Source organism: Mastigoproctus giganteus, chromosome 4 (assembly GCF_048544385.1).
Source record: "Mastigoproctus giganteus isolate SK-2022 chromosome 4, ASM4854438v1, whole genome shotgun sequence".
In the NCBI taxonomy this organism is placed as follows: domain Eukaryota; kingdom Metazoa; phylum Arthropoda; class Arachnida; order Uropygi; family Thelyphonidae; genus Mastigoproctus; species Mastigoproctus giganteus.
Genome location: NC_143578.1, coordinates 182,719,733 through 182,732,144, shown reverse-complemented (window position 1 = coordinate 182,732,144; position 12,412 = coordinate 182,719,733). Strand labels below are relative to the sequence as shown.

Below are 12,412 nucleotides of genomic sequence, written 5' to 3'. Positions count from 1 at the left end.
AGCTTATATAGCATCAGCCAAAAAAAGAAAAAAAAAAAAAAAAAGAAAAAAAGCCCCTTCCCATTTCACTCATCCATTAACTCCAAATGTTTGTCTAGTTCTTCCTTGAATTTATTTAAGCTGTCAACTTCTACAATGATAGATGAAAGTTTGTTCCAGCAATCAACCACCTGCTCACTAAAGGAAAATTTCCACACATTTTTCTACTGTCTTTCCTCAATTTGAATTATGTCTCCTCAGGCAACTAATCTAGGCAAGAGGAAGAATCCCATCAGCATTGAGTTGCTCAAATCATTCATGGTGTTATGCAACTAAATCAGATCACCTAGCAGGTGTCTTGTCTCCTGACACTGCAATTTGCAGAACTTAAGTTTTTATTTGTAAGAGGAGCCCTTTGTTCCATTCAACAATCTCATTGCCGTTCTCTGTACTTGTTCAAACAGCTCTACATCCTTACTAAAATTAGGCCTCTAGACCTGTATACAGTACTCAAGGTGTTGCCTGACCATTGCCTTATACAAGGGGATAATAACCTCCTTATCCTTGCTAGAAAAATTCCTGTATAGCATTGACAAGACACCACGTGCTGCTCTTGCAGACTGTCTGCACTGCTCAGAAAACTTCATATCTGTGTCTGACCCATGGTCTGTCTGAGATGAGCAAATGTGTCTCCAATTCCCAAAGGGAGATCTAAGTGTGACACAAGTAATTACAGACCTGTCTGTTCTAGGGGGAAAAAATGGAGTCACTGGTTAAAGAAGCAATGCAGGATCATCTGCTGGTCCCAAAGGAACTAGTTATTGTTGGTGACTCTGTTGTCAGGGAGACTGGGAATATTCTATTCAAGACGGATGGGTGGAACAGGACCAGGGTATGTCTGCCAGGGGCAAAAGTTGATGACGTAGAGCAGATGTTATCTTTTAAGGGCACAAAAGGTGATATTGTTATACACGGAACTAAAGACATTAAGAGTAAGAGATGTGAAGATTTACTCAACAAGTACAGGTCAATGTTGAAAAAAGTCATGAAATAGGGTTGAATGTGAAGTTGTCTGCAATTCTGCCCAGACATGATAGGAGGAAGTATGATGAGAGCCTTGTCGATCCATTCGGCCCTGGAGAGATTGTGCAAGGCTCAAGGGGTAGAATTTTTTTCATCCTGGTCTGTGCTTGTTGACAGGAAAGACTGCTTTTACAGAGATGGGGCACACTTAAATAGAAAGGGTGCAAGAATATTTGCTGATGCTATCAAGGCAATGTTAGGTGATTTGGAAAACTGCTAGCTTGGGGAAGGGATACACAGACTAACAGGTTAACAGTGGCCGCAGGCAGAGGCAAAAGTGATTCTTGCACTGCTTCTATTGAGCAGCACACCTAGAGTACTGTGTACAGGTCTAGAGGCCTCATTTTCAGGAAGGATGTAGAGTTGCTAGAACGAGTACAAAGGAGGGCAACAAGATTGGTGAGGGGAACAAAGTGTGCTCTTACCAAGAAAGGCTTAAATTCAGCAAATTGCAGTGCATAGAGATTAGGCACCTGTGAGGTGATTTGATTGAGGTGTATAAGTCCTTGAATGGGTTGAACAAGCTGAATGCTGATGGGATTCTTCCTCTTGCTCAGATTAAGAACCTGAGGGTGCATAGATTCAAATTGAAGAAAGACAGTTGTAGAATACATGTGCGGAAGTTCGCTTTTAGCCAGCGGGTGGTTGATTGGCGGAACAGACTTCCGTCTTTTGTTATGGAAGTTTATATATAGCCTAAATAAATTTAAGGCTGAGCTGGACAGGCATTTGGAACGAATGGATGGATGAAATGGGAGGGTTTTTTTTTTTTTTTTTTTTGCTGATGCTGCATAAGCTTTCTTAGTTGCATTGTTTGCCTCTGCTAATGCTAATCTATACAAGACTGCAGTTATAGTTCAGACACAGCATGGGTTTGTTAAGGGAAAGTCTTGTCTGACAAATTTCATTGGATACTATGATGTGGTTACAAAGGAACTAGATGCAAAAAAATAATTCTGATATCATATACTTGGATTTCAGGAAAGCTTTTGACACTATTGTGTATGGAAGACTAAAGCACAAATTGGAGCACTAGGTATTAAGGGTAAGCTGCTGCAATGGATAAAAGGGTGGTTGAGCGGAAGAAGGCAGAGAGTGGTAATCAGCAGACGGCGCTCTTCGTGGACTAATGTTATTAGTGCCTGCAGGGTTCGGTGTTGGCCCATTGTTGTTTTCTGTATTTATCAGTGATATTGACAAGGTTATCAATGTTAATGTATCAAGGTATATCAATGTTAATGGCTAAGTCAGACAATACGAAGGTTTGCAGGGTTGTTAATGACAGTAATGATAGTACACTACTGGAACAGGATCGAGAAAAGTTGAGTAGTTGGGCTGAGATGTGGCACCTGAAGTTTAACATTGACAAATGTGAAGTACTGCATATGGGTAGCAGTAACTGCAGAGTAACCAACTGGGTGGTACTACACTCAGGGTGGTAGATAATGAAAATGGCCTGGGGATAATTGTGCAGTCAGATATGAAGTTGTCTGAGCAGTGCAGACAGTCAGCAAGAGTAGCTCATGGTACCTTGTCAATGATATACAGGAATTTTTCTAGCAGGGATAAGGAGATCTTTATCCCCTTATATAAGGCAATGGTCAAGCCACACTTTGAGTACTGTTTAGAGGTCTGGAGGCCTCATTTTAAGACGATTGTAGAGTTGATGGAACAAGTTCATAGATGGGAAACAAGATTGGTTAGTGGAACAAAGTGTTGCTGTTACCAAGAAAGGCTAAAGTTCTGCAAATTGCAGCGTCTGGAGACTAGGCACCTGCGAGGTGATATGATTGAGATGTATAAGGTCTTGAATGGTTTTAGCAAGCTCAATATAATGGGATTCTTCCTCTTGCCCAGAATAGTCGCCTGAGGGGACATAAATTCAAATTGAAGAAAGACAGTTGTTGAATAGATGTGTGGAAATTTGCCTTTAGCCAGCAGATGGTTGATTGCTGGAAGAAATGTCAGTCTGTCATTATAGAAGTTGACAGCTTAAATAAAGTCAAGGCAGAGCTAGACAAACATTTGGAGTGAATGGTTGGGTGGAATGCAAAAGTTCTTTTTTTTGCCTATTCTATATAAGCTTGCTTTCATGCATCATATGCCTCTACTAATGTGAATGCTATTTCATTAAGGTAAAACTATTCAGTAAAACTGACACATATAAGAGTAAAAAATAAATCCTTCCAAATGTTCACTAAACAGTAACCCTCTATATGACAAATTATTTTAGAACACCACTGGAGGTGTTCTCATTGCTGGGAGTTAGAAACATCACACACACACACGCACGTGCGCGAAGTGGAAAGATATTGAAAATAAAGGAGCAGAAAAAGGCACCAACCAAATAAAACTGAAATTTACCAGGTTCATCATTCCTGTCCCAAACAGGCAATTTCAAATTATTCAGGGAGTTTGTGTGTGTGTGGCACATGCTAAGAGTTATAGGAAAGCAAAATCCTTCATTCCCTCGGACGGGGTGAGCCACAGCTAAATAGTTCAGAAAGGTCAAAAAAAAAAATTAGAAGCAGATATATGGTGAGACAGAGGTGTATGCTCAGTAACTCTTGTTTATCAGGATTATCACTCCTATCCCACTAGCTGTGCCCCAAATAATACTATTGTGTAATGTCTTGGAAATATTTAAATTAAGAGTAATATGTATGCAGCAGTCACAGTTCATGGTGATTCTGTGAAAATTTTTCATCTTATAATAAAATTCATTATCAGATGAAATATTGATGTTTTGTTATGAAAGTTTTTGCAGTTTATATCTGTCTGATTCATTTCAGAATGTATATTTATATATATTTTTTTCAGATTCAGATGACCATTGGAAAAGTATTTTGTCACCCCTGAGAATAAGGTAAGGATAATATGAATAACCTCCACCCTCCCCTAGCTTATGATGACAATGCATTTGCTAATTTTAGTAATAAAATCTTGCAACAAAGTTTTCTATTTCTATAAAGGCATTTTATAAGATATAAAAAGCAAAACTGTTCCACTTATATTTATTACTTTTTTAATTCCAGAAATGCATGTAAACTTTTTAAAAAGAGAGGGGGAAAAAAAAAAAAGACATTTTTGCTAGGGTCATTTAAATGAAACATTTCCTTAAGTTTATATGCGTAAGGTTAGGGCAAATGGAAGAGATTTTGATAGTCTAAATTTAGATTCATGTTTCCAGTGATAAATATGCAGCTTTTTTTTTTTTTTGGGTTATTTAATTGCACCTGCATAAGGTGTAAAGAGTTTCCTTTAGGTTAGGTTAGGTTAGTCACATTGCAATTTAACTTTTATAAGAGGGCTGGGTGTTAACCAGTTGTAAACATGAGCTAGAAAAGTTACTTCTGCAATTGCTTATTTATATTTACATTATACAACTGCAAAAGCATTGTGCTAAATTGTAGTGGTGCAATGTTTTTGTAAGCAAAAACATTCTTTTGTTTACCTGTATACTTCACTAACTCATGATTCCATGCAGTCCACATCTTGTATACTGTAATAAAAATATTAAAAAATATTATTACTATTTTAAAATCTTAGTGCTAAAATGTTTTAAATATTCTTATTAGAACACATCTTTCATATAAATTGCATAAATCTTATTGCATCTTACATAAATCATTAAAAAAAAAATGCATTTTTGGGATGGAATGGATTTTTTTTTTTTTTTTTGGAACACATCCGTTTGCTATGCCATTTGATTCATTGATTCTTTCCCATAGATTACATTCTATGGGAAAAATCACTCCTGATTCATGAACTACTTTTTAGAAACCTATGTGCTCATAAATCACAACCTTTATTTCTAATTAAATGCAAAATTGAATTTTATGAAATATTACAGAAAGAAGTAAAATTAATTTAGGCAGCAATTTATACAAGCAACAGCATGAGTGGCAGTATATTTTCCACATACAAATCTTTGACATTTGTTACAAATATCACTGGGTTTGTGTTTTTCCTTGACGCTCATGTAATTTTTAAGTGGTTCCTGGCTGCAATTTCTGCTACGTTGATGGAATAACCGTTTATTTAATTTGCACTACGAAAGTTTTCTGTAAGCTCTTCAGCCATTTTGAAAATAAATTTTCTTCAAAAAATTTTGGAATTTGCAATAAAGAATCCATGCATTTATAGAAATTAGATCCAATTCTTTTTCATCTAATAAATTGTATTAAGCCTGTATAATTTGAATTATACAGGCTTAATGGATTTTCATAAAGTACTTAGAATTATAATGTCAATAAAGAGTCATTATGCTTCATAATTTTAATAGAATAAATTCAGAGTATAAACAGAAAATTTACTTAATTATAAAGTGAAATATTATACAATCTTTATATTCTCCCTGTTTTTGGAAGTTTGCTATCAGTTGATATCCTCCCAATTTCGGGGTTGCAATAAATAGCTTAATATCTGTAAATTTTACTTTGGTAACTGATCATGGTGGCAAATTCCACTAGATTGTCAGTTCAGTGAATTGTAAATTGCTTGGGGTTTTTTTTTTAAGTTTGTGAGGTTTTAAACCTGGTTTTGATTTTATATATTTTTAATATACAGGAAATATATTGTTAATGTACAGGCTGTTTTCAGCCTGTACATTAACAATATATTTCCGCTGTTTTAACAATTGAAGTAAATTTAATAAAGCCATTTACTTAATTAATAATTTCTTATGTACAAGACAAATATATAGGCAGTCCTTGTACTAATCACATAACTAGTTCCTAAAAACCACATCTTTCCCATAAGAGTAGCATACAAAATTTTATTTACATTCCTGTCCCAGTTACCAGATAATTTATTCTTATAAAATGACCTGTAATGCAGATTTTCAAGTCAGACAAAAATAAATTTAATTTATTAAAGACTAGGCTAATCTTTTATTATTAATAGGGATGTAATAATGACTTGGAAGACGACATTGAAAAGTAGAAAGTTGTAAGAAATTACCAAACAAATAAAAGTATTTATGACATTAGGACTTCCCACATCATAGGTATAGTGTACATGCAACAAATGGATGCAATGTACTATCTTCCCCACCTCAAACATTCCTGACATTCTCATATTGAACTGATAAATTTAATATTGGGGCCTGAATATCAAATATTGCAATGGGATCTCGGAAGCGTTTGCTACATCTGCTCCCTGCCCTTGTTTAAGATGCACATAAAGATTTAACATCAGCAATAAGCCCCAGTCACTTTTTGGTTATTGTAGTTGCTTGCATTGGATTTAATTGCATTGTAGTTGCCTGCATTGCAGAGCCATTAACGTAATCCTTAATTCTTACCTTTAACGTAATCCTTATTTTCACCATCACATACAGATACCTACAAACAAAGGCCTGACTTTTGTTTGCAGGTGTCTCGCTTTTCTCAGAGCAGTTAATTACAACAGTATTTGTATCCATTTACTATTATTTTGTGTTTTTAGAGCCAGAAACATCTCTAGCACATGACTTCTCTTATTAGCCATTTTTTAGGGGCAAATGCATTAAAAGAAATAGTGAAAATACAGTCGATTCCGGTTATTTGGGACACATCGGGACTAATGCATTTTGGCCCAATTAAGCGGCTGCCCAATTATCCAAAGTTTCACGTAAAAACAGGTAAAAATACAATTGGTTCACTGTACAATCAAATCGTGTTACGACGGACTCACCATAGTAAAGTACCGTTCACTATACGATGTGTAGTAAGCGCTGGTCATTGTGAACATGTTTGTGAATTGAATTTTAATTTTATTAAACAGCGATTCTAATTAGCGAAAATAGGAGGAATGTTATCCATGGGCTATAAAAGTAAAAATATATTAAGCACAAATTTACCCTTTATTACCTTACCAATTAAAAAATTAAATGATATGTGAAAATCGGAAGAATATACATGATAATCAGAATAATTAATATGTACATACTAACTAGTTGCATTTCTGTTCACTGACATTTGTGGGTGGATGTTAAAATTTAAAACAGTAAAAAGATAAGCAATCAGTAACAAAGAACACGGCACACAAATTGCAAGTTAACATATGCGCAAGTGAGATTGGAGTAACAAGTTATGAAGCTTTAAAAATAGGAATGAAGAGAAGATTCTGAAAATTAATTTTTTTATATGATTGAAGATTCCATTGAAGTGTAAACACATTTCACCATAATAACCCACAGAATTCCAGCTGTCGGTATTATCGCAAATTCAGTAAGATCGAGTTTACTATCCATTTATGATAGATTGCACTAACAGAAAAGCCCAATGAACAGGTGACTGCTAATTGTTTTATGATTGTGACCTCCAGAAATCCGACTGAACGGTCAGAGACAATCGTAGGGTAATCTCAAGTGCTGCAGTCTCCTGCCCCGATTAAATGGCATGTTGTCCCAATTAAGCAAAGTAAACCCTGGCTATTTTCTCGATTGGATTCTGTTTTTTAAGATTTGCCCCAAATAAACGGCTGCCCCGATTAACCAGTGGCCCATATAACCGGAATCCACTGTAATATGCATCTTTTGTGATCACACACTTCTGCTGTAACATAAACTAAATCTCTCGAAAGTCAAGAATTGCCACTTAAAAAAAAAGTAATCGTGTAACCAGTTTTATCATCTGCCCTATGACTTGTTAACCTTATAGCTGAACAAATCTGAATTATGCATGCATGTTCGTTATTTGTTTCATTAAATAAATAATTAATATTTGAGACAAGAAACCATTTTATATATTGGCTTGGCTAGCTGTTTGTGTCATAAGTGTGAAGTAGCAGCTTAACTCCAGAATGCATCATTAATTAGTTAATATCATAAGAATGGAGTGTTGTAAATTGGACCATCAGAAATCAGGGACTGACTGTAAGTAATTGTTTTGTTTTTTTAATGAAACCCCAAACATGAAAATTGTTAGAACCTATAATACTTAGTATCGTGTATGGGTTAAAGACAGATGATATTTGTTGACATTAGACTTGAATTTTTTTTGCTGATTTTATTATTGTTTGTTATTAATTTACTGTTGTTGGTGCATTATAGTCTCTGTTGCTGATGTGCCATTAAACCAACCAACCAACCAACTTGAATTTCTGTAGGTTGTAGTTTTCGGAAAGGATAATTGAGGAAAAGGAAAAGACATGTTAGAGGAAAAGTTGCCTCTGGGAGTTTAGAGTTGAATAGTGAATGGATGATGACTACTTTTGTCATGTGTTTGGACTGGCTGATTTGGAAGAGACTGGGCAAATTACAGATGCAATTCAGAATGGTGTCCATGGAAGTATCTTCAGAAACTTAATACCTATGAGACAGAGAGTGGAGAGACTTTACAAGATATGGGTCATTAATTAATCTGACTACCCTCTTTTGAATGGTGTCTAGAATCTTGAGAGTGGTTTTGGGGGCACTACTTCAGATGTAAAAACAATATTCCAAAGTAGGGCAGATTTGAGATTTGTATAGAGTACTAGTTAGAAGGAAAATGACACTGCAAGTAAAAAAAAAAATTTTTTTTATTATTTTTTTTTTTATTATTTTTTTTTTACTATTTTATTATTATTTTTTTACTATTTTATTATTATTTTTTTTTTACAAATTTGAACATCAAATTTGTCCAAAGACGAGTAGCATTAGCCAATAACTCGCCAGTGGATCGAAACCGATGGAATCCATATTGACAATAATTGAATAGATTAGGTTTTGAGATAGCTTAAGGGTTGATGGATAATGAATTTCTCCATTACTTTAGAAACAGTGGAGGTAAGTGTAGTTGGGTGATAATAGGAAGGGAGCGATTTATTACCCTTTGTAGGAACTGGCTGGATAAGAACAAATTCCCAAACAGAAGGAAAAACACCAGTGGAATAAGAATGTGTGAAAAGGCAACACAGAACAGGATCACAGGTTTTGAGCATAAGTGGAGAATTGCCATCAAGGTCTGGAGCCTTTCTGACATGGACTATTCAAAATTTTTCTGACATACTTCTGTAAGAAGACCATGAGAGGTATTGAGTTGAGTGTATTGGTTATAACTGGAGGTGATTTACTAAGGTCATTGATACAAGGAGCTTTTTATACCAGGGTCATGATCATAGGAAAGTCCGTCAATACATTCTACCTCAATATGTTTTATGTTATATATCAATTAGTTAAGAAAAGGATGAAATACCTCTATGATGTCTTGTAGAACATTCAGTGCTGATACTCTCCATTGTTAAATCAACTATACAAATAGTTTACATGTATTCTACACCCTCTAGACAAATAAATGAACAAATAAGTCTTTCCTGTGATCATGACCCTGGTCAAAAAACCCGTCCGCTTCAGGAAGTAACAAGATTCTTAATGTTTTTTTTGTTTTTATATTTGTTTTCAAAGTGTTAAAAGTATGGATTCATTATTTATTTGGTTTCAAAGCATTTAAATTGTTTTTAAAATACAGACATTGTATTCTCTCACTCAAAGATTAGGGTTGGTGGTTTGATGTATTTTGGGGTTTGGCTTGGGGTCTGCGGGCCTCCAATTCCATGGTGCATTGGATCATTGATTTGGTCTACAAGAGTGTGTAAACTATTTGTATAGTTGATTCAACAACTGAGAGTCAGCACTGAAGTGTTCTACAAGGCATCATAGAGGTAATTCCTCCTTTTCTTAACTAATTGTTATTGAGCCTTTGCAGCTATTATCTATTAATTAAATAAATTTCCCATTCCTGTAATGCCAAACAACATGAAACACTCTCTGTCTCGGTCTCTGTCTGGTCTGGTCTGTCACCAAGTTGTGATCTGAAGTGCTAGAGGACCTTTGACTTGTACTTTGTAAGGTTTTTGATGAGAAAAGGATCAACAGTATTGGGTGTGTGGTTAAGATTATCTAGTATTCTGGTAGATAAATGAACAAATTATGTGAGGTCATTAGTAACTGCAAAAGCCTTGGTAGTTTCTTGTCAAGCTGGTTCTAGAAAACTGAAGCAAACTGGAATTGTGAGCATTATAATTGATAAAGAAAATTACATCACTGTTAGGAAAGTTAGACTGGAGAGAGAAGAGTTTCAAAGAAAGGGCATTAAGGAGTTCTGAGTAATTAGTGAGGTTGAGAGAATGATAGAGGCAACAGATCAATTTGAGAGAGAGAGAGATTTTAAGCTAGAGAATATTCCAAATAAGGAAATCTCTGACAAGGAATCACAGAGTGAATAGTTATGGCATCTGAGATGAGTAATGGTTGAGGCAACCAATAATCGTAACTGTCAGAAAAAGTAAGTGGGGCTTTGCAGATTGTAAGTGGAAATGGGCATCACTGAGATTGGAAATGAGGTCATATATTTATGAAATGAATGAGGTAATATTTGGAAGGTGTAGATCTTTTTGCAGATAATTTTTTCTATTAACTTGACTATTAATTAGTCAATTAATTAATTATAAATTTTGGATATGATGTACACACAGTTAGAATATACCCAGCTCCCAGATCCATAATTGATCTGGATGGCTCCTAGAGAGTTACCAGTAGGTTCAGTCCAATGGACTTCTACTGGCTGGGCTGCAAACACCATTTTAGAGCTGCACCCTCTAAATGTAAGGAGTATTAGATCTTGCTGTGCTGTCCATGAAAACCTCAAAAGACATCACTCATTGAGCATGATAGAAGAGAGGAGGGTTGCTGGAGATCTGCTCTGGAGACTAAAAATGGGTTACACTGGATGATGGCCATCGTCCACCTAGTATGGCCCAGTGATACAGATTGGTAACATTCCACTATGTGATGTGGTTGTCACACCTTGTCTTCTGCTCATGTTAGTTCACACCTGCATCTAGTATACCTTTAGTATACTAGATGCAATGTTTCATGCCTTATACATGGGTGGTATACATAGAGTTACCAACAGTCCTACCATCATGAAGGTGCAGAAGGGTCATACTCTCACTGAAATTTGACCAACTGGGACCTGAATATCAGTTCGTTTTAGGCCTCCAGGTGGCAAGCCTTAGCCAGTCCATTCATATCCAGGTGGATATCTGTGACAAGCCTCAGAGGTCTCTGGGATTTAAGTTTGTGTGATGTATTCTTAATACACTATGTTTAAATTATTTATTTTATTATTCTGGGTCTCTTGTGGTAGTTTATAATCATCTCACATAACTTTCTTTTCTGTTAGTAAGTTTGCCATTTTCTGGATTTTTCTATTTTTATTTTGAACACTAAGCTTTTAAGTACAAAATGCCTTTATTTAAGTGTAAAATACCTTTATTATTTACTTTTGCAAAATGTTTCTGCAGCCACATATATGCTGAAAGTAAGTCTGTCCCCATCTTTGTTAATATTAATTAATTTTGCAAGTCACAAATTTATGATTAGAGAAATGCAAGCTTATTCTAAGAAAGTATGTGTGAACTTGAATAACACTAATAACTAAATAACATACCTAAATAAATACCTTAGTGGGAAGAATTAAATTGCCAATAACATTATGAAAATCTCGCCTTTGTATGACAGCAGAGATAGTTGCTGCAACCATTTTGAAAATGATAATCAAATTAATTGAGGAAGCTTACCTCAGCATTTTCTTATGAAACCCTTCAATTCTGATTCTCACTATATTACTTAAATGTTGTCACTTGAGGTTGTCACTGACATTCTCTCAGATATGCCAGACAAGCTGTACTTGCTACCTGCGAGTCTAAAACGCTGATGGAACTGATATTCGGGTGACACTCAAGTCAAGTGGACCCAATTTCGACAAAGTCTGGACAGTCTATGACAGCCAAATCCTCTGCTTGCACCTTCACGATGGTGGGACTGTTAGTAATCCTGGGTATAACCTCCATGCAAAAGTATATGGTGGGTGACCACCCAGGTGTGAACCAACATAAGCAGGGGTCGAGGTGTGGTGCCCACAGCACATGGAGGAAGCCGCCCCTTTATGTTACCAGGCAGTACTAGGTGGTAGTTGACTCTCATCAACCGGTGCAATACCACCACTTTGCTTATTGGAGGCTTGAAGTGGTGGAACCCATGTTTAGTCACTAGAGCTAAGTTCCGGTCAGCCCTTCCCTATCTCTTCCATCATGCAGTATGATTGATGACTTTTGAGGTTATCATCGTGACAAGATCCAATGAACATCGTGGCAAGATCCAATATTCTTTACATTACGAGGGTACAGCTCTAAAACGGTATTCGCAGGCAGGCCGCTAGTTACACCGGACCGAACCTATTGTTAACTCTCTAGGAGGCTTCCAGATCAGCTAGTGTATAATCTTGCTACCTCTACTCTGCCAGATAGTGACTGGAGGGAGTCCGAGTAGTGTGTATGTGGGGAGCATTGTTGAGGCCATGTTATGTCAAGGATTTGGATA

General features: G+C 35.9%; 1 protein-coding gene across 3 annotated transcripts in view; it reads left to right on the top strand.

The window, feature by feature from the left end:
• LOC150087235 (ras-specific guanine nucleotide-releasing factor RalGPS1-like) overlaps positions 1-12,412 on the top strand; it is a 419,169-nt gene that overhangs the window by 355,481 nt on the left and 51,276 nt on the right. For all 3 annotated transcript variants that reach the window (XM_090371091.1, XM_090371092.1, XM_090371090.1), the window contains one exon: positions 3,883-3,928. In XM_090371091.1, the coding sequence (XP_090227217.1) occupies positions 3,883-3,928 (46 nt within the window). The remainder of the gene's footprint in view (positions 1-3,882; positions 3,929-12,412) is intronic.